This window comes from Scleropages formosus, chromosome 10 (genome assembly GCF_900964775.1).
Source record: "Scleropages formosus chromosome 10, fSclFor1.1, whole genome shotgun sequence".
NCBI classification, from domain to species: domain Eukaryota; kingdom Metazoa; phylum Chordata; class Actinopteri; order Osteoglossiformes; family Osteoglossidae; genus Scleropages; species Scleropages formosus.
In genome coordinates this window covers 26,803,365-26,826,453 of record NC_041815.1, presented here as the reverse complement: position 1 = coordinate 26,826,453, position 23,089 = coordinate 26,803,365, and the positions used below count along the sequence as shown (strand labels likewise).

The window sequence follows — 23,089 nt, the reverse complement described above, 5'->3', positions numbered from 1 at the left end:
GTGGTGCGTGCGTAAGTGTTAGAACGCATTTCATCTGCAACGCTCGGGATTTCATAGCGCGACAAAGATCGCAGCTGGAGATCTAGGGGTTAGAGCTGCTGCGTTTGGACCCTGAGGTCGCGGGTTCGAATCCCACCTCCAGCTGTAGTAGCCCTGAGAAAGGTACTTAACCTAAATTGCTCCAGTGAAATTACCCAGCTGTATAGATGAACAAATAACTGTAAATAGATTAATTGTAAGTCATTTTGGAGGAAAGTGTCAGCTGTTGCAAATAAGTATTTTACTCTCAATATGAATATGCAGATGAGCTTGGCTTATAGCCTCAGTTTTAAGACGAGTGAAATGTCCTTATTTCTCGGTGGGTCTCTACGTACATGTGAGAAAGTACGGTGCTGCTTGAAAGTATGTGAACCCCACTGGGCAGGTCATTATTGTAGTGTAAAATATTATAAAACAAACATAAAATGAGTAAATGACTATGATTTACACCTTTGATTCTCTTTACCTACTTGGTTTAACCAGTTCAACTTGGGCTTCGCTTATTTTTACACCTGCACTACTTACGTGTCTCTACTACACACATAATTTCCTCTAAAGGGAACAACTTATGGAATTGGTCACTACGCACCTGTTGTGTCACGAGAAACACCGATCCTCATTAAATACCCATTTTGTGGTAAAACCAAGGGACACAAGGGGTCACCATACTTTCAAGCTGTGGCTGCTTTATCCATCTATTGACGCTTGTCCAGGGCCGGGTGCTGGTGGTCCAGAACGTATCCCGGAAACACAAGGTAACGCAGGGTGTGAGGTTGGGTCCGCTCTGGACAAGACACCGGTCCATCGCAGGGCGATCACGCACTCGTGGACCGACGCACACGCTCTAAGGGTGGACTGGAATCGGTAAGCGGTTTATTGTTGGTTAGTAATATTCGGAGCACCCGGCCGTGTAGTTGGCAACGACGACGCGTCGGTCCCAAGCCCGGATAAATGAGGACGGGTGGAGAAAGCGACGGCAAACTGCTCCGCTATCGTTGCCGAAATACTTCATGGATCGCAACAAAAGAAGAAAGCGGACGCATGGGACTGTACCTTAACATCGAGAAAACAAAGGTAATGACAACATCAGACAACGGCAGAGTTCGCATATCGATCGACCATGAAGAAATCGAATCTGTACGAGACTTCCTTTTCCTCGGATCCAAAATTAACCGCAGCGGCGAACCGGGACCGGAAATCGACAGACGAATCGCACTTGGTCGTAACGCGATGCAAGGAACGGCAAAAAGTTGGAAGAGCGAAGCTATCGTTTTCCCTATCTCCACGTACGCATGCGAAAGCTGGACGCTCAAGAAGGCGGACGGAAGGAAAATCGATGCTTTCGAACTAGGGTGTTGGAGGCGAACGCTGCGCGTGCCGTGGACATCTAAGGTCGCAAACGAGACGATCCTAGAGCGAGTCAAAAGAAAGATATCGCTGGAAGGTAAAATCGCCAAGCGGCAGCTCCTATGCTTTGGTCGTATCACGCGAGCTAGTTCCTTGGAAACGGCATTAATGCTTGGCATAGTCAGCGGGATGAGAAGGAGAGGACATCCAAGAACACGCTGGCTGGACATCGTTGAGGCCGACACGAACGTGCCCTTGAAAGAATTAAGACGTGCTCAGAATCGGAAAGCGTGGAGAATGACGATCCATAAAGCGACCGAAAGTCGGCCTCGACCGAACGGTTAAATCATCGTCAATATTCGGAGAGAGAGAGGCGTCCTGAAGCCTTTTAGAGATGTTCCTCAGAACCTCGCTGCTCCTCTTCAGCATCGCCCGGCCATACCTTATTTATAAGACGCACTGCGATAATCTGCTAAGTCGGAGCACACTGAAGAGGTTGTGTGTGTGTACGTCTGGTCCCTCTTTATAATTTATGCAACGTCTCTCTTTTCCTCCCTCGCCCCCGTGTCTCACTCGGCAGCCCCCTGCGGCGCAAAGGTCACATTTCCCTGCGCGCTTCCGTCTCTCAGCACGACGCCGTTTCGCATTTGGCGCGAACCCTCCGAGCGCCGCACGCCTCGCCGGGACCGGTTCCCAGGGGCCGAGGTTTCCATCGTCACGGCAACCGGGATGCGTTTTGGCAGATGTGACCCTCGGGGAGGTTGCCTAGGGCGACTGAAGGAGAGGCGGAAATAGCGGAGAGGAGAACGAAGGAGGCGGGGAGACGGCAGAGGGAGGGAACAAAAAACAGAGCGCAAGCGTGGGGGGCAAACGGGGACTCGTCTCAGATGGGTGGTCCGTACCGCTGTCCTCGGATGGTTGAGATCCGTTCGTTTCTCCTCCTTTCCTCCGCAAACGCGTTAATTAAAGGGTGTGTCGGACGTCGCAGCTATTAATCTGCGCCGGGCCGGGTTTCGGAACAAGGTCCTGCATTCTGAGTCCGAGGAGGCCCCATTATGACCCCCTGGGCCCAACGTGTGGTCGGAAACACGGGACGCGGGAGGGGCTCCTGGGGGAAGCGCCCGAATGGTGCAACTACCCGGAGCGTGTTTACCGCGGTGTAATAACTCGCCTCCGGTGCCAAGTACTGACCCCGGGGTCCTGACCGACTCCGAACCCGGACCTCCGGATCCTGTGGTTCAGATGACCGCAGTTGAAGTGAAATCGTTTGCAAGCACGTGGCTCGAGGTGGCTGCTAGGGGATAAATTTCACCGCGGTACGTAAGCGTGGCAGCGCGTAGATGAACGGGCCGCTGTAAAAAATGACACCCGCATATACACAGCGGTACGAATGGAGCACTTTTAATTAATCAAATCGCTTTCCGTTGAGCACTTTTATTAATATAGCAGATGCTTTTCTCCAAATCAGTGTACTGTGGCAACGATAAAGTACATCTGACACCTTTGTCTAAAGAGACTTACAGCATTTGATACACTGCAGTAAACGCAATACAGTTGTGCACATGTTTGTACAGCAGCTCAGTGTCTCTCACACACACACACACACACACACACTAGAGGCAATTTGCTCACCAGTTTGCCTCAAAGACTTGTCTTTGGACTGTGGGAGGAAACCAGAGCACCTGGAGCAAATCCGTGCGGGCATGATGAAAACACGCACGCTCCACGCAGGTTCAGTCGAGTCGAGCCCAGGAGGTGTGAGACAAAAGCGTTCCCCGCTGCGCCACAGGGCACGCCGTGTTACACGTAGCTCAACCCGGTTCTCTCGATGTCTCCGGGAAGCTGACTCAGCCGTGCAGTAATGGGCTAAGTTACTGTGTCTGTACCCAGCGTTCTCGCACAATTGTTACCACATGGAACTGGGGTGGCGGGATGGAGGGGGCAAGCCGCAAGTCGAACCGTGGGTTTTGAAACAGGTTGCTGATGGCTTGAACCGTGAGTTTAGATGCAGACAAGATGGACCGTAAGCTTAGTGACCGACCGCAGACACGTTGGACCTCAGGTTCGGTGTAGGTCTCAAAATGGTTGGACCGTAAGTTCAGGACTGCCGCCCATTAACCGTTTCACGAATTCGCATTCCACAAATGGTTAATGGGTGGCAGGGAGGATGGTTAAGGCACTGGCAGCCAGGTAAGATGGAGGAACGCAGGAGGGCGTCTTGATGGAACGCCAGTCCTTCATTAGTATTCAGTTTTATGTGGCGCGTGTGTATTAGGGGTCTCTTCAAATGGCCAAAATTTTTTGCGAGCGCGCGCGGGGTTCCGTTCCCGAGCGGACCGTGCCGTTCCTTGAGCCGGCGCTCTGAGCCGCGACCTCCTTCCATGCCAACCAGGCGAGCTGCGTGGGTTTGCGATGAATTCATTACCCGCACTTTGATGGATTCACGGGATTGGAATGGAGAGGGTGAGTGGGCTGAGCAGGAGCTGCCTGGAACACACACACACGCAGTGTGTGTGTGTGTGTGTGTGTGTGTGTGTGTGTGAGGTGGGAAATGTACACACCGACCAAGGGTTTCTAGGTCTGTTTTGATGTTGCCGGAATCGGTGGAGGGGCAGCGCCGCAGCGCGTCTGGACCGCACGGTCACGCGACCGGACCCCGGTTCGAGCGCAACGAGCCGATGAGACGCGTTGGACAGTTCCTCCGACATGAAACCGAATTCCTCCGCGTGATCTTTTTATGTGTGCGTGGAAACTTTTCCCGAGCGCCGGGAGAGACGCGCGACTGCGTGGAAGAGGAGTCCAACAGCTCGCTGTACGTCATTAGCTGGAGCACATGGTTTACAGAGAAACTCAAGTGTGTCCATCCATCCATCCATCGATCCGTTTATCTATCTGCCTATATACTGTATCTGTTTGTCCATTAATCCATGCATCCATCCATCAATCCATCTCTCCATCTATTCATCCGTCTGTGTGTCCATCGATCCGTTTATCTGCCTATATACTGTATCTGTCTGTCCGTCCATTCATCCATCCATCCAGATATATAAATGCGTAAATCACAGTAAGTACCTTAACACTCAGTTCCTTTGGAGAAAAGTCTGAGATAACGAATAACTGTGACTAGATGCCACAGAAGTTAATATCATCGACTTTAAAAGTATGAAACCATTACCCTTATTTTTGATTAGTTATTCTTCTAATACAAGGGGGCGCGGTGGCACAGTGGGTTGGACCGGGTCCTGCTCTCCGGTGGGTCTGGGGTTCGAGTCCCGCTTGGAGTGCCTTGCGACGGACTGGCGTCCCGTCCCGGGTGTGTCCCCTCCCCCTCCGGCCTTACGTCCTGTGTTGCCGGGTAGGCTCCAGTTCCCCGCGACCCCTTATGGGACAAGTGGTTCAGAAAATGTGTGTGTGTGTATTTTTCTAATAATAAAGGTGTGAAAAGTATAAAACGATGAACATTTTCCCAGCCCGACACACAAGAGTGTGTACGTCAGTACCCTGCAATTGGTGTGATGTGCCGCATGGGCCTCCAGCCCGACAGGCTGCCGCCGACTACAAAGAGACCTTTCTCCTGCACGCGCAGCAAGGCCGCCCTCTCATTGGTCCCCGACCGCGGAGCGCTGCGTGCAGGACCCCGGGGCGCGGTCCTCAATGCCCCCAGTGTGCCGTGGGTCCTGCTGGAAGAATGCGCCCCGCTCCGGCCCCGCTGCCCCCGCTGCCCCTGCTGCTGCTGCTCAGTTGTGAGTGTATGCGGCTCAGAAACGCCGGACTGTGTCCCGACTTGCCGGCGCGGTTTCGTACGAAGCGAGAACGAGCGTAGCTGGGAATCGCGGTCGCATTGCACGCTTTGCATGTGTTTTCTGTGTTTTGGAAATGTGATGCGTGTTGGAATTAGCGGTAGGTATGTGTCTGTGTGTTGGACGGGCTTGAGCATCTGTGTGTGTGTGTGTGTGTGTGTGTGTGTGTGTGTGTGTGAGAGAACAGATCCTCGTTCTGACTGCTGCCGAAAGCTCGTGTGAGTGGTCCTTTGCGGTCGGAGTGTACGAGTTGACCGAAGGAAAAACGCAGTCCGCTCAATCAGACCTGTAGTGTGCATCTTGAAAGTGTGTGAACCCAACTGGGACGGTTACTGTTCTTGTCTTAAATGTTAAAATAGATTTATAAAATGTAAACGTTAAATGTGTAAATGATTATGATTTACACATCTCATTCTACATACTTACCTACTTGGTTTAACCAATATAAACCCTAACTGTAGTTCAGATCCCTAAATGTAACCGTAATCTCTAATCCATAACCATAGCCCTAAGCCCTAACTGCAACTGCAAACCGTAACGCTAAAGCTAACTGTAGCACTAATCCCTAACTGTAACCGTAATCCCTAATCTATAGTCCTAACCGCAACTGTAAACCCTAACTGTTGCTCAAATCCCTAATCCTGACACTAACCGTAGCCCTAATCCCTAATTGTAACCGTAATCTCTAATCCATAACCGTGGACTTAATCTGTAGCCGTAACCCTAACCGCAACTGTAAACCCCAACCCTAACTGTTGCTCAAATCCCTAATCCTGACACTAATCCTAATCCCTAACTGTAACTTTAATCTCTAATCCATAACCGTAGCCCTAACCTCTAACTGCAACTGTAAACCGTAACACTAAACCTAACCGTAATCCTGATCTTGACCCTAACGGCAACCTTAACCCTACCTCCTAATCCTAAAGGCTCTGTGGAGCTGCCCTGGGGACAGGCTCAGGCATGCGCGCGCGCACACACACACACACACACACACACACACACACACACACACACACACACACACACACACACACACACACACACACACACACTTACTTACTTACTTACTTACTTACTTTCCTAGGCTGCGTGCAATTTAAAACCCAGCATCAGTTTTTCCTCCACGACTTTCAGAATCGTGTCTCAGAACGCTGCTGTTCCCAAAACCTCTCTAAATTGGCGCATTGTCTGGGTGGCGGTGGCGGCGGCGGCGGCAGCGGCGCTGCTGCTGTTGACATTATTACCTCAGCTGCTGGAGTGAAGAGGGTAGTTGCCACGGAAACTCGAGGACCCTCCTGAACCTTCTTTGTGCTTGTTTTCCGTAGAGCCGAACGTGTAGTTACGCTGAGTTTGGAGAAATGAAACATTTACCTTTTTGAAGAGCCCCTACACCCCCACCCCCACCCCCAACACACACACACACACACACACACACACACACACACCCACCCTGTGAAAGGACCGTTGGGGATGTGTCCGCTCAAAAAGGAACCAGAGAAGAGGCTCAACGTCTCTGTCGGGGGTCTTTGAACCAAAGCACGAGGTCTTGACTCTGGTGTTGTGCTGGAACACGTTTCTCATCGCTCTGCTTCCTCAGGAACGTGTTCGTGTGTGTGTGTGTGTGTGTGTTCGCATCAAAGTTGCTTATCGCACTCATGTGACAAAGTTTCTTTCTTTTTGAACCAAGTCAGCCAGCTGTGTGTGTAAGACTTAACTGATCTCCCCCAGCTGTAATTCCCAGTCTTCTACTGTCATGTGATTTTGAAGTATTTTAATGCTCCCCCCCCCCCCCTCCAGTGCACCTAATTCCCATCAGCCCCATCAGAGAGGAGAGGCCGGCGGCTAAGAGCAGGAAGCGCGTGAGCCCTGTGCTTCACACAGACCCCCCCGAGCCGGACCCCGTTTACGAGGCGTACGCCTACTGCAACATCCCCAACCGCACGGAGCAGGGCTGGGAAGGTGAGTCCTGCGGTTACACTGGACACGCGCTGGTTACACTGGACACATAACCAGACCCACAATGCAATGCAAATGCAGCTCGTGAGAGCATCTCATTCCTAATCTATTTTTTTTTTTTTTCTTTTTTTTCTTGCTCAGTTGAAGCTTTTTTGCAAAATGGCTTATAATTAAGCAATGATTAAGAGTGGGTGTGGGTGCGGTGGCGCAGCGGGTTTGACTGGGTCCTGCTCTCTGGTGGGTCTGGGGTTCGAGTCCCGCCTGGGGTGCCTTGCAATGGACTGACATCCCGCCCTGGGTGTGTCCCCTCCCATCCATCCCCCCGCCCCGTGTTGCCGGGCTAGGCTCCAGTTTGCCGTGACCCCGCTTGGGTCAAGCAGTTTCAGACAGTGTGTGTGTGTGAGATTAAGAGTGGAAAGGTGGCACAGCGGGTAGCCCTGGTGCCGTGGGTGCAAATATGGGTTGGAATTTGGTTCAGTCTGTGCCGAGTTTGCATTTTCTTTAGAGGTTTGTCTTGGTTTCCTCCAGGTGCTCTGGTTTCTTCCCACAGTCCAAAGACACCTGTTCTGGGTGAAGCGGTGGCTCTACATTGTCCAAAGTTTGTGTGTGCGTGTGTGTGTGTGTGTGTGTGTGTGTGTGTGTGTGTGTGTGAGTGGCTGTAGGAAGTTCAGTGTACTGTGCATTGTATCCCATCTTGGAAAGAAGTGTCAGCTAAAAATGAAATAATAATAATTATTTTTATTTGTACCCTTTTATACAGTGCTGGGGTCATGCTGACAAGGCTGTGGAAGTTTGGGCCTTTTTTTTTTTTTTTTTTTTAAATTAAAAAACATAAAAATAATAACTCAGATATCCTCCACCACTTAGCCCTTGAGTATATTTTAAATTGTTTTCCTTCTTCATTTTCATCAGTTCCCTCTCGCTCCCTGATCCGCTCTCCATTTATCGCCAAAATCCCGAGGAATAAAGCAAACGTCGGGTCTTAAACCCGGATCATAGCGTTTCTCTCTTGCCAGTTGGGCAAGGGGAGCGTTTACAGGAATCCCGAGCGCCTCCCCTTCGCCGCGTTTCGCTCGAGTCGTGTTTTTCCAGCCCATCGGTTTTACACGGGGTAAAGGTTAACGGGGAAGGGGGGGGGGGGAGGAGGATGTTTCTGCAGCGGACGCCGATTCAGCATGTAGTTCGTGCCTCCGCTTCCCTTCACAAATATCTGCAGAGAGCAGCTAAGATTCCCATTAAAGCCAGAACAGTCTCTCTGGGTATTACTGGTGATGAGAGGGATTTGACTTAGATTACATAATATATCACTTCTCTCCCTCTCTCTCACACACACACACACACACTCACACTCTCTCTCACAAATCTGTTCTGCAGATTTAGGACCTCGGTACACTTTCATTCCAGTTGGCTGCTGGCTTCCTCCCTGGAGCTCTTTATGCCCCCCCCCCCCCCCCCCCAACGTATATAAAATCTAATAAAGTTAATAAAACACTCCCAAGTAATCAGTTCAAACGTTAAAAACACTAAGCGGCCAACAGAGGCCGTGACGTGTACCGAGAGAGCCACGAATCCGAAAGACACTCGCTGATCCGCTCATTAAGGAACAAATAGCAGGTGTGCGGTTCTAAAGAGGGCATAACTGCCGTAAAACAAAAAGTCCAGTTTTAAGCTGAAACCCATTTTTCTCCAACACTGTAAAATTGCAAAATGTCCTTTTCTAAACCGATCAATCAAGTCCAGATCAATAGACTATCAAATTCCCAATAGGTCCCTTTTCTTTCCATATCTAACAGTGTTATGTTGAAATCATCCCCCTTCATTCACACAACATCCTAACCTAAATGCGCGAAAAATAGCGACAAATACCTCGTAATAAATAATAAACACTTTCAAATACATTAACTTAAATGAACACTTTCGAATAAATAAAATATCAACCATTATTAAAAGCCATTACAATCAATTAAAATCAACGATTAAATAACTTCTCCAAAAATCCCCTTCCTCCCCAGGTCCCAGGTGAGGCCCCTCAATGGACCCCGAAAAGCTTGACCCAGCGTGGTGTGCGTGTATTAAAAAAAAAAAAAAAGGAATAAATGAGTAAAAATAAAAGTAGAAATTTTTTTTTAAAATTTTATTTAGAACTATTATATTATTATACAATTATTATAATAATTACAGTATTGGCCATATAATAATAATAATTACAATAATAACAATTTTTTTTTTTGTGGAATGGAGGACCAGTGTGAGTTCTTGCTGTTCGGAACCAAACATACGTTGAGGCACTTGTCAGCGGACACTTGGTAGCGTTGTGGTGAGAGCTTCTGCTTTTGGCCCCGAAGGTTGCAGGTTCGAATCACACCTCTGACTGCAATACCCCTGAGCGAGGTACTCCCCCTAAATTGCTGCAGTAAAAGCTACCCAGCTCTGTAAATGGGTAAATAAAGGTAGGTGGATTAATAGTGTAAAGTTGCTTTGGAGAAGAGTGTCGGACAAATGAATACAGGTAAATACGAGATGGTTGTCGTCGCGGTGCGGGAATGTCGTGACGCACCAGGCGCGTTGTGCAATAACAAAGATCGGGATCGGGACTAATTCTACCCTTTTACCACACCGAGCTGAGGCTCCCCGGAGGAATCCCAGTGTAAACGCCACTCTGGCTTTGGGTGCCTTAAGGTAACGAAGGGAAAGAAGCTGCCGCTTGAAGCGGATCGGTAATTAATTTCACGGTCGGAAGGTCGGCGATGAGAAAAGCTGGAGAGCAAAAGGCTTTAGAAGAAATCGCGGCTGGAGATAAAGAGCAGACGGATGGTTGTGTAAACAAAGCTGGAGACGTGCGCGTTCCCGTTGGTCTTACCCTGCGGTACGCTTTAATACCAGGTGCGTGGCTCTTTACCGTGAATTAACCACGAACGAATGTGGTAAACGAGACGGTGAGGACGTTGGTGAATTTGCGGAGGGGTGTTGGCTCACAGCATCGTGAAGGGGACGAACGGGTTTGATGCTCGTCGAATAATCCTTGTGCCCTGTGCGGTCCAGGACACAGTCCGGCGGATTACAAGCTGCTGTCGGTCCAGGTGCTGATCCGCCATGGGGACCGGTACCCGCTCTACGCCATCCCCAAAACCAAGAGGCCCGCCATCGACTGCACGCTGGATCCGCACAGGTAGGAGTCTCTGGCAATGAAGTGGAGGAAACACGCCTCCCTCCTCCTCGAATCCCAATCACCTTCGTCTTGGTACTGAAGAAAATTCCTGAGTCTAGTTGCCGTGACTCCCCTCGAACACGGTAACAAAGGGATCGTCGATTGAGGGAAAGAGAGGACATCCGGAGACCTCGGGCCCGAGGTTCCGACCCTCCGTTGACCGTTTGCTGCCGGGCATCGGCCTCCTTACCGCGTCTCATGTATTTATATTTAAAGCGTCCAGACTGTTGAGAAAATATACAGAACGAGGCTGATCCGTTTAGTTTTTATGTCCTGAACAACAGGTCCTGGGTTCAAATCCCGAAAACAAAAAAATAAAATATTGCCGTTATCTCTTATGAACTCAGTGGAAAATTCACCTGGCATAGAGAGGGGGCATTTGGACAACTGGTGGCGTAGTAATTGGAGCATCACCTTGGAATCAGAAGACTCGGGTTCGAATCCCACCTCCGGCTCTAGTACCCTTGAGCAAGGAACTTACCCTGAATTGGTCCAGTAAAAATTACCCAGCTGTTTAAATGGGTAAGTAACTAAGTTGGAACTGTGACCTGGGGAAATATAATACACAGTATATGCATACAGTAAATATAATAAGCATGTAAAACCCGGCCTGGGCTGCAGACGAGTTCGCAGATTGGAACCGTTCCTGCCGAAACCTCCGTCATCCCTGTGTGGTTAGAGATCATTCCGGAAACAGGATGTTTTGCGGTTAATCGTTGCCCAAGGTACCGAAACGCAGATAAAAGCTGGTAGCGTTTCGTGTTTCCATGGACACCTTCACCTTGGGTGTGTTCCTAGGTGTGAAACTGAACAGTCAAAGTGAAAATGAGGGCAGGAAGCTGATCGGCGTGGAGGCGGTTCATCGTCCCTCGAACCCCTTTCAGCGCATGCTCTGCCGCTTGCGAGTATTTCAACCGAGCCCCGCGGGCGGTCGCGAGCACCCGCCCGGTGACGTTACCGTGGGCGACGCGGCGCTGGCGACTCCTGCCCTGTGTCGGCTTAGTCCTTGGTGCGAGACGTCCGCTCTTGTTCCGTCGCCCACGTGCCGAAATGCACCTGCTCACCAGAGCTACCTCCAGCACCTCAAGCTCCCACCAGCACGGAGGTGTAGCTGCAAAATGCGTTAACCGTTTTCAGACTCCCTGCCAAGCCTTGAACCCGGGCTTCCTGTTACATTTCTTGGCGTTTATAGCAAGTATTAGCGAGCTCGCATTCGTTGGTTCGGGTGCGGCTGGTAAATGCGAGTTCGTGGGGGGCGGTGCATTTCCTCGCTTGGCAGCCCCCGTTGGTTCAGGCCCCCGCGCGCTTCCTTTCATTCAGATGCGGGCCCCACGCCGGGGGCCCCGCCCCGGAGGCCCCGCCCCGGTCCGGCCTTCCCTGCAGGTTCCGACGTGAAGTTCTGTCCTGTCGAGTTTCGGGTCTCGAGGGGAAGCTGTGCGGCGCGGCGTGGCTGAGCGGGGGGCAACCGGGAGGGCTCTCCTTTGTCAAAGCTCAGTTCCTTTAGTGTGGTTTGTAAAGGCGGCACCCCCTCCCCCACCCTCCACCATTGTTACTGGGGTCAGTTTCACCCCCCTCCCCCCATGCCAATTCTTCGGCACATCCTGTCTGTCATCCTCTCCAGGTTACGTGTAAAGCAGTTTACTTCTTTATTCCCGCAGGTCAGTTCATGACAACCACAGTCTTACAGCCCGCTTCCACTCCCGGGGGCGTTCGCTCCGGGTTCGACTCCGACGTGCTCACGTGAACCGGGAAAACTGTGGTTTCTGGCTCTAAATTATAGCGTTTTGGGGTGTTACTCAGTCAGCTGCTCCACTTCTAGATGATGATGGGTTGATGTGAAGTTTGCAGGGTTTTAGTTTAATTAGTGACATATATTGGGTATAATTCTTCTGATTCGATTTGAAATTTCCGCGATCCGCCACGTGCACCGCTCTTCTCAGCGGTTGAGGTTCCAACGGTCGCTGGTCGGAACCAGCTGATGCTGCTCAGTTTGATGGCGGAACTGAAACGGTCCTGATCTTTGCTCTCCGCTGACATCGTCCTCGCTGTGGTTAGCCATTTACTGCCTCTGTGTGTGTGTGTGTGTGTGTGTGTTTAAGGGGTGAGGAGGGGAAGTACCCAGGAACATCAACATGGGACAGAGTCTGTACATCTGGAGAGACCCAAGTGGGACGGTACGTGGGGTCTGAGGTTATGGTCCTGTTGACGGTCCTTTACACGGAGCGTCGGCAGGAAGCCCACGGGGGGAGGTTAGGGGACTTAACCACCTGCTGTTCCCCTATCGTGGATCTGCGTTGGGGGGGCCAGATGGATGCTGTGGTGACGGACATGATTCACACGCATTTCGTATGTGCCGGGTCTTTCTGGAGCGTGTGAAGGGGAGACTTGGTGAGGAAGTGTGTGTGACCAGAAAGAGGTGGGGGGTGGGGGTGGGGGTGGGGTGGGGTGGGGTCGGTGCTCTAACCTCACAGGTGTAGCCCTGGTGGTGTGAAGGATGTTCTCGCTGCGGTCGGTACTGTCTGACTTCCTGCAGATGTGTATAACTCGAATGTCCCCGGTCACTGTGCGTGTGCGTGCGTATGTGTGTGTGCGTGTGTGGGAACCCCTCTGTCCAGCATCTCCCCAAAGTCTCATTTGTCCTCTCTCTCTCTCTCCCTCTCTCCCTCTCTCTCTTTCTGTTACACCACCTCCCTGCCCCCCGTCAACCCGCCTCTCTCTGGTGTTTGCCTCTCATGCTTTTATTTTTTTCATTCCCTGCTCACCCTGCCATCTGGCACCCGGCGCCGAAATGCAAATCGGAGCCTTCGGCCCACGGAAGCACAGGGGAGCGCGGAGGAGGAGAAAGTGAGCGGGGTGGGGGGAGGGGGGGGTGTGCGTGTGCGCAGTGCCTTGTTAGCCTCGGATTTGCCCGTACGCCTCGCGGAAAAGGAAAGTTCCCATTACTCTGTCAATTCTGGCGTACGAAAGAGCTTGCGTGTGTGTGTGTGTGTTAGAGAGAGGGAAAGAAGGCCGACCAAAGCCTATTTATAAAGGTCGGTATAATCTTCCTATTTTTATTTTCATATCCTGTAATTATGGGAATTTGGCTGAGCATATGTGCAGCGTCCAGCACAGCAGCGCCATGTGCTGTAATTCCCTCCTCGCGGTTCCACCGCCAGCCCCCCTTTACGTCTCCTTCCAGCTGGAAAGATTTTCTTCCCCACATTTTACATTTGTTGTCCCCCTGCTGCATGGCTTGCCCATCCTTCCCTCGCACCCTCCATCGGTCAGACCCCCACCACGTGTGACGTCACCAGACCCCACCGCACTCAATAGGGAACGGAGCCCATCGAGTCACTGCGGGTCAGTGGAGCCCATGACTTGTTCCGTGTCCAGTTTTACCGTGTTTGATCAGAGTCCGAGTGCAGCTCTTTCCGGTCCCTCCCTGGATCTCGGCGCATCCAATGAGCATCGAGTTTACAGCCAGGCCACCTTTATTGCTATTATTATTATTCTTATGCCATTATGCCAGGCTTTTTGAAGGTAAAGCATTCTGAAAGACCCGATATAAGGTGAATTCTCATAAATCAAATACATAATTATCATTTTATGGTGGTTAGCATTTTTTTGTATTCTTGAACCCCAAAATTCACCGTTGATATTTAAATAAGGGGGGCGCAGTGGTGCAGCGGGTTGGGCCGATTCCTGCTCTCCGGTGGGTCTGGGTTTTGAGTCCCGCTTGGGATGCTTTGTGATGGACTGGCGTCCTGTCCCGGGTGTGTCCCCTCCCCCTCCAGCCTTGCACCCCGTGTTGCCGGGTTAGGCTCCGGCTCCCCGCGACCCCGTATGGGACGAGTGGTTTAGACCTGTGCGTGTGTGAGATATTTAAATATCACCAAAAATGGTTAAAATGTGTGCAGTGACTTCAACTGTGATGATAGGAATCATAACAAGGTGACTTTCCCTTCATTGATTACTTCAAAATATTGCATAGTAGTAATGTATTATCTGGTTAGAGCTGCTGTCTTTGCACCCAAAGGTTGCAGGTTCAAATCCCACCTCTCACTGTAGTACCCTTGAGCAAAGTACTTACCCTAAATTGCTCCAGTGAAAAGTACAGCTGTATAAACGGTAAATAACTGTAAGTAGCTCAACATTCTCAGTTGCTTTGGAGAAAAGTGTTCATAAAGAGTGCTTTAAACAGTTTATAGACAATCTATGAACAGCCTTGTTATAATATAATACTGTACTATCGCTGTTACTGTGTAGCTATTATGTAATTCATTCATCTAGCTCATAATGTTAGATTGTACACTAAGCTGCTTACACTGATTTACTCATACAGCTGGGTAATTTTTTATTCGGTCAGGGTCAGTACATCGATTGCAGGTACTACAGCGGGACCGGGATTCGAACCCAGGTCCTTTGATTGCAAGGCAACAGCTCCATCCGCTGCTGGACCAGCTGGCCCCTTGGTTTTCGCGCAGTTGAACCGTAGCACTGGTGACCAAACGGCTGGCCTGGGGGTTGTGGGGGGGTGGGGGCACAGAGAGACCACCCACAGAGGCCGACTGTGTCCTCACCCATTCGGTCCTGCCTGTCTGTGGACCGATCTCTCGCCTGCTGGGACTGAGACGCAGAATGATTTCGGGTGGGCAGACAGACGGGCTGGGGTTGGGGTGGGGTGGGGTGGGGTGGGGTGGGGGTGCAGCGCGTCCATTAGTCACGGAGAAAGAGCCGCCGTGACAGCCTGCCATTACTGAAAGGGAAAGGCCCGTGTGCCCCAAGGAGCCGTGTAATGAGCTCCCATGATTGCGGGGAGACGTGCGCGGCGGCGGATGTTAATAAATTTAATTATTCATCCGAGTGGCATAAATAAACAAGTGCGGAACAGAAGAGCTTGTGTGTCTGTGTGTGTATGTGTGTGTGAGACCGAGACCGCTGTGTCCCTTCCCCTGCTGCAGGGGGGTCTTGAGGAAGAGGAGGGTTCACCGGCTGCACACCGCGGTGACACCGCTGTGATCGAGGTTGGTGGTTCTGCTGCAGTTGGACCAGCAGGTGGCACAGTGGTTAACTGTCAGCTTGCAGTTAGAAGACCTGGGTTCAGATCCGTCTCCCTCTATGGCACCCTTGATCGAGTACCCAGTGTCATCAGCTTAGTGCTCAGACAGACAGTTCAGGTCACCTTGAACAAAAGTGTCATATGAATGAATGAATGATGACGGTTCTCCAGTACAGAGCTGTGGTTCTGGAGGGACCCCCGCTGCGGACATGTGGGTGTCCCTGCGGCGCCAGGAGGCTGTGGGTTCCAACCTGATACGCGTTAGGGTATCTGTACAAGTTGGCGATGTGTGAGGATGAGACGGGATAAATGGGCGCGACTGATGCAACACAATGTAACGTCACATCGCTTCATCTGATGTAACAGCCCTGCGTGTTTGTGTGTGTGAGAGAGAGTCGGGCGACAGGCTGCTGGCGGAGGAGTGGAGGTGGTTCCGGTGAAGGAGCCGCTGGGGATGATGGGACTGCGGGGGCGAGTGCAGGATGGAGAGCTGTGACTGCAGGGCTGAAGTGCGAAGCCAAATTTTGGCCCGGAGCTTCAGTGACTTTGATTAGATCTAAGATCTGGGCAGCTGGTGGCTCTGGGTGCGAGAGGGTCTGGACTGCAGGAGGGAACTGCTGTGCATGGATTTGTATATTTCGGTCCACGGTTTCTGGATGCTGACTTGCGATGAGGTACTGAATTACCACATGCGTGTTTCCTGCAAATAATAAACGTGTCGATCTTTCTCTGGAATTCATCTACTTCTGTCCCTTTTTTTGCTGTTAAATATAAACAACGTATTTTAAAATCAGAGATCATCCGCTGACACTGGTGAGAAAGAGAGCCTCATGGCTTGTTCATCGCATCCAAGTGACTGGTGGCGCTTTAGGCTGTGGTGCCCCCTAGTGGCCGCCGTCGTTAATGACACCCTGGCTCCACTTTAACTGCATGATGGGGGGAAAAAAATCAAGTAAATCAACAAAATGTAATCAGGGTAATCAAATTTGCCGCTTAAGCTCCATCTGTCTGGGCAGTGTGAAGGAGTGTGCAGTCTGAGAAACATCACGGGACACACACGCTCCGCACTAAACCCACGGTGTGTGTTGCGTTAACGGTTCAGTGTGGGTTTAATGTTGATGTGTGCACGCGATTATTGTTCACTAGCGCTCCAGGTCTGCGTGCCGCTTGTTTTATTGACCGACGATCTGCGGCAACGGCAGCCAGAGGCCCCGCCGAGACACCCGTCCCCCATCCAGCCAGTTTTCCCAACTTCCTGTCTCCAAACCGGCTCATGGAGCACATTAGCACTGCCTGTCCTCTGTTTTACCGCCGCCGTGTCCTGCGCTACTGCATTAACGTCTGCCCCTCTCGGCACCCTGGCGCCTCTCTCTCTCTCTCTCTCTCTCTCTCTCTCTCTCTCTCTCTCTCACTCTCTCCCTCCCAACTTCCTGGTAAAGTAGCCAACGAGCCAAAGGACACGAGGATACGAGGACATCCCTTGGTCCCTCTTGTGGACAGATGGACAGTTTCCCTCCATCATCTACTGGACAGTTTCTCTAATGTGTGACTTTTAAATTCGTTCGGTTTTGTGGGCAGCGGGGGGCGTGGTGGTTAGAGCTCTCCTGTTGCAGTTCAGGGAAGCAGCTTTGAATCCCAATTCCTGCTGTCGTACCCTGGATCGTAGCGCTTACCCTGTAAAAATGATGACCCATCCATATAAATGGGTAAATCAGTGTAAATAGCTTACTGTATGAAGTGAATGTTGTTAGTCGCTTCGGAGAACAGAGTCAGATGAATAAAATGTGATTTAATATCGGTAAGGCTACGACAGGGACCCTTGTCTTCCAATGCTCATGTAAATTCACGTGTTGTTTGATGCTGCGCTTTCATTGGCTCCTTTGGTGCTTTGGGTTGACTTTGTGACCAATGATTGGTTTGCTTCTCCAACAGGAACCCCACCCACCCCAAGCTGGCGGCTTTCGTCAATCACATGTCCTGGGGTGGGAGGGCCCGGTGGGACCCGGTGCTCAGCGCCCTGCCCCGTGTGCCCAGCCACAGCGCCTGTGAGATGGGGGAGCTCACGCAGACAGGTAACGCTAGGGGTTGGGGTAGGGGTAGGGGTAGGGGTAGGGGTTGGGGCGCCTCGTAGCTCCACGACTGTGGGTTCGAAACAGGTTCGGTTTGTGTGGAGCTTGCATGTTCTCCCCATGTTCATGTGGGTTTCCTGCACGTGCTCTGGTTTCCTCCCACACTCCAAAGATGCATTTCAGGTGAGCTGGCAAATCTGAATTGCCCACACTCTGTGTGTGTGTGTGTGTGTGTGTGTGTGTGTGTGTGTGTGTGTGTGTGTGTGTGTGTGTGCGTGCGCACACGCACCTGATCAGTGCTTTCCTGAACAACTGCGTCATAAATACACAGCCCATGCCTTCACCCTCCAGTCCCCCCGCCGCTCCTATTGATTTTACCTTGTTCTGACTGTGCCACTCGACAGCCACACAGGCTGCTAACCAATAAAATCCTCCATCAGGGTGTTTATTCCCGCCACCGAAACAATGTCTCTTTCTGGAAGTCTCAGTTTCGGCCACAGTGAGTGCAGTGACTTTATACACTGCTATAATGCCCAGTACCGCGGTGCAGTTACATATTGGACCATCTGTCCTCACTGTAACGTTTATCCATTTACTGTATCATCTAACTTTACACTGGTTTACCTATTTATATCGTCAGGTATTTATCCTGAGTCACTTCAGAGTAAGTACCCTGATCGAGGTAACTGCAGCAGGAGGACGATTCGAACCCGGGTCCTTCTGATTGCAAGGCCGTGACTCTAACCACTGCTCCCCCTGCTGCTCGCTCCTGCGTTGTGACACAGCATACAATAGACATCATACGCACATATGGGGCACCCAGCTGGTAGTATGGTGGTTAGTGGTTAGAGCTGCTGTCTTTGGACCCAAAGGTTGTAGGTTCGAATTCCACCTCCAGCAGGAATACCCTTGAACAGTACTTGTCCTAAATTGCTCCAGTAAAAGCTGGGTAAATAATTTTGAGTTGCTTCACTAAATGAGCAAAAGTTATGTGGATTTTCCATTAATGTTTCACACGTTAGCCGTTAGATGACGCAGAACATGTGTGGTGTGTGATACAGGGGTGAGCTGTGGCGCGGGGGCTGCTGGGAATGCGGCTCCCTTCGTGTCACATTGCGAACGTTCAAGGCGCTCGTCAAAGACGCGAAGGGAGCCTGTCAGCGTGTCATTCCAGCTCAGCAGTCCGTCATGTGGCGAGCGCAAACACACAAACACACCTTCCACCTTATCACACTGAGGTGTGCAGCAAAGGAGGATGGAGGCGTGTCCGAAGAACCCTGGTCCTGCCTAATTTGGGCACCAGCCAATTGGAACAAACGTCACCGGTTCTTTCCCGCCTCCAAAGCGGAGCATCGACCAATCAGAACGCAGATTGCGTTGGCACTTAACAGCAGGGAGGAACTGAAAGCTGATTTCCACGTTGGCACGTCTCGCTGAGATCAGCTTGCTTAGTTCAAAAAGTTTTTAATTTTTTCATAAAATTATACATTTATTAATTAGCAGAGACTATTCTCTGAGGTAACGTGGTGATTGACTACTATTTAGTCGGCACTCTTGTCCAAGGAGACTTACTACACTCTAAACTCTAACACACTCTTTTACTCGCTCTTTCTCTCTCTCTCTCACACACACACACACACACACACACACACACAAAATGAGCGAATTAGAGTCATCTGCCCAACTGAACCACCTGTCTTTGGGGTGTGGGTGGAAACAAGAGCAGCCGGAGGAAACCCCTGCAAACTCTACCCAGACTGAGATTTGAAGCCGCAGCCCAGCAGTTGTGAGGCACCGGGGCCACCTGCTGTGTCGCCCATTAGATGCGTGCGCGTTACGATAACATCTGACGTACGCAAATGTGTAAATGCGCGTTATTTCCCTAAAAGCCGTGCCCCGCACACACGCGCGTCTGGAGAGCCGCGTGGCCCGGCGACGTCCCTGAGCGACGCGTCCCGTCGTTTGTCGCCCCCTGCAGGCGTAGTGCAGCACCTGCAGAACGGAGAGCACCTGCGCAGCGTCTACATCAAGCGCCACAAACTGCTGCCCGCCCACTGGTCGGGGCGCCAGCTCCACCTGGAGACGACGGGCAAGAGCCGCACGCTGCAGAGCGGCTTGGCGCTGCTGTACGGCCTGCTGCCCGACTTCGACTGGGCCAAGGTGAGCGTGCGCCACCAGTGGAGCACCCTGTTCTGCGGCAGCGGCTGCGACTGCCCCATGCGCAACCAGTACCTGGAGGAGGAGCAGCGGCGGCAGTACGAGCTGCGCGTGGCCGACGTCGCGCTGGAGCGCACCTACGCGGAGATGGCGCGGCTGGTGGGCGTAGCCACGCGCCAGATGCGCGCCGCCAGCCCCGTGGACTCGCTGCTGTGCCACCTGTGCCACGGGCTGAGTTTCCCGTGCGGGGCGCGGGGCTGCCTCTCGCTGCGCCACTTCTCCTCCATCAAGCGGCAGCAGCTGGAGGACGAGCGCGAGCGCCGCCGCCGGGGTTTGTACCGGCGCTACGCGCTGCTGGCCGCCCACCCCTTCCTGAACGGCACGGCGGTGCGGATGCTGCGCGTGGCCTCGGGGCGCCGCGACGAGCTGCTCGCGCTCTTCTCGGCCCACGACGTCACGCTGGCGCCGGTATTGAGCGCGCTGGGCCTGAGCGGGGCGCGCTTCCCGCGCTTCGCCGCCCGCCTCGTCTTCGAGCTGTGGAGGAGCCCGCCGTCCCCGCTCGGCGCCGCCGGGGACGAGGCGGGCGACGGGGACCTCCGGCGGCTCTTCGTGCGCGTCCTCTACGACGGCGAGGACGTCACCTTCCGCACGACGTTCTGCCGCGCCCACAAGCGCCACGCCGGCCAGCCGCTGTGCCCTTTCGCCAGCTTCCTGTCCTTCGTCCGCAGGGACATGTTCGGCGCCCTCAACGCCACCAGCTACCAGGAGGCGTGTCGCCGGCGGCCCGTCTGACGGAGTGGACCGCGCCGAATCGCGCACGTCCTCGCGGAAGCCCACGCCTGGAAAATATGTTTAAAAAGTGTGTTTTCGTGCACACGTCAAGCGTCGCGGAAAACATGAATAATAGATGACTGAATAAGTGTTTAAGGAGATGCCTTTCGCGGACAGCAGGGGGCGCTCTGCTTTTCGGAACCCAGAACTCACTCTGAACCCCACTGACTGTAAATTTAAATCAAACTATCTGTTGTTTACCGCAAAGTTCTGCACTCACCCAGAACAAGGAATTTGTATTATGTGTACCGTACCGTATTTTACCATGTTTTTCTACCACGTCCACTCAGAATGGTGCTCGATTGCAGTTTCCCTCCATTGGCTGTTGATACAATTTCCACAATGTTAAACCTCAGACTGATACTTGAACGCAAACCGCATCTACACAAGCGCTTTGGTATTTTGTAATTAATGTTTTCAGTACCCTGTTCTGGGTAAAATGTTGGATTTGCTGATGTTTTCTACACGGGACATTATTACAATATTCTGCACATGCACTGTGTGTTTAGAAGAAGGTACGAAAGAGTCTTGCTGCTGTAGAGAACAGCGTGGAACTGCTCCCCCCTGCTCAAGTTTTCACAGAGGCCCAAACTTGGCATAAATTACTTTTAATAGGAGAGTTTTGAACAAGTCGGATGTTGAATATACTGGTATTTGCTTCTTATGAATAAAATTTGCAGCGTATGGATATTTATAGTATTTTAATGCTTTACTTTAGGCACATTTTCAAATAAAAAAATTATTTATCAAAACTGTTCTCCCTCCCCCACTGATCTTTTTCCAGATCTGCATTTTTAATGAATCTTCACAGGCTGTTTCCTAACCGCGTTGCCCATTGATGGCGATTAAATAAATTTCTGACTTTAAATTCTTTCGCTGGTTGCTGTGTGTTTATTGAGATTTCTGGAATTAGAGGATATAAAATCCAGTTCATAAGCAGCGTTTATTTTTAATAAATTTTCTAGGGTTGCTTGCTCTTATCGTGGTAACACTGTGGGCAGTTGAGTGGGGGAAAGGACGCCCCCTCGTGGCCATTTGGGGAATCGCAGGGAATCCTGAGACCTACTGCAGTTTATTGGGTTGTGGAACCAGTGTAAACATAGTACATGGCCAACATTTGTTTTTATTATGTTTAGCCTATACTACTGCTGCTGTAAATAGTACGCGTGATGTCCTAAACTTCCTGGGCGAAAGGTTTTTCAAGAGAGGTAAGAGGTTTATGCGGTATATAAATGACACGCACGGTATTTGAAAGAATATACTTGGTTTTTGAAACACGTGGGAATTTGCAGGAGAATTTGTGAGGAGAGCGCAGAAGAGATCTGTCAGTGAGAACGTGGGGGGAGGAACTGGAGAAGGTGCCCCAGCGCTGTGCTAGACCGAGACGAGGAGAACCGCTCAACGCGAACAGCTTGCGGCGAGGCATCATGGGACATCGCTCCCAGTTTAAACGAGGCCACGTAAATTCCGGCAAGGAGACGAAACCACAGCTGGGGACGGATGCTGGCAAGTGTCCCGTGAAGACACTGACTGCTCAGCACCTCCAGCCTCCCTAAATGGGGATTAGCACCTCGCAGCTTCCCAGAATCCCAGTATGGGACGCCCCCCCCCCCAAGGAAAGATACCTCTCTGTCCCAGCTGCGGTTTTAGAAGAAATGAGTTGAGCTTCTCTAGGAGTCGCAGATGCTTTACTGGATGAAGACGACCGACAGGTTCCCATGAGCATCGTTCTGCAACCGTCCGTGTCTCGTCAGCTCCGTAAGGTCGCCGCTTCCAGGCCTGCGATGCTGCGACAGGAAACCGCGTCCGATCCGCCTTCCCGCTGAACATCTCAGTCTGCGTTGGCTCCTGGGAAGTGCTGCCTTTGACGGACCGCTGACAAGCAGTACTGAGGAAGGGTGGGAAAGACAGGGCCTGTAGGTATTAGCAGCAGATCGGCGGGGGGGGGGGCGAGGGGTGAGGGGCAGGGGTGGGGGAGAAAGGGCACCCTGTGCTGGGAACGGGAGCGCGGCCAGCAGCGAGGCGCTTTGGCAGATGTTGGACGATGTTGACGGACACGCGGGAGCTGGCAGAGTGACATGGAAACTGAGCAGCTGACGATAATGGATGAGGTCGTTAGCGAGAGGCGGTCGGTTACACGGTGACCCTTACCCTCCTTCGCCCCACCCCCACTCTCCGACCGCCGAGAACCTTTTAACAGGTAGGTGGGCTGTTCAGAGATTGCCAAGGCCACGCCAGACTCACCTTGGCCCGCACCTGCACACGCTGTACTGCCACCCCCAGTGCTCTGTGTGTGTGTGTGTGTGTGTGTGTGTGTGTGTGTGACAGACAGGCGAGAGAACGACCACCCCCCGTGTCTGCTGCCTGTCCCCGGCTCCCAAACAGAGGTGGGCTGCGGCGGCCACTGTGACGGATGACTGCGGACGTGTCTGAGAAGAGCCGCGATGAGAGAGGAGGGCATTTGTGTCTAAATGCTAGACAGATGTTGACAGATGTTTTAGGGCAACTGCATTCTCCCCTCCCCTCCCCTCCCCCCCACGGGTGCGAGCGAACAAAGACTCGCTACGAAACGCGCGGCATTTATGGATCACGATAAAAAGAGTATGAAAATGTCGTTACGACGCGGCGCGTGCCTCGC

General features: G+C 51.9%; 1 protein-coding gene across 4 annotated transcripts in view; it reads left to right on the top strand.

Moving 5' to 3' along the window:
* pxylp1 (2-phosphoxylose phosphatase 1) overlaps window positions 1-21,322 on the top strand; it is a 29,819-nt gene extending 8,497 nt beyond the window's left edge. For all 4 annotated transcript variants that reach the window (XM_029255405.1, XM_029255403.1, XM_029255406.1 and 1 more), the window contains 4 exons: window positions 6,987-7,148; window positions 10,188-10,314; window positions 17,327-17,466; window positions 19,442-21,322. In XM_029255405.1, the coding sequence (XP_029111238.1) occupies window positions 6,987-7,148; window positions 10,188-10,314; window positions 17,327-17,466; window positions 19,442-20,412 (1,400 nt within the window). In that variant the 3' untranslated portion in view covers window positions 20,413-21,322. The remainder of the gene's footprint in view (window positions 1-6,986; window positions 7,149-10,187; window positions 10,315-17,326; window positions 17,467-19,441) is intronic.
* Window positions 21,323-23,089: the final 1,767 nt, after the last annotated feature.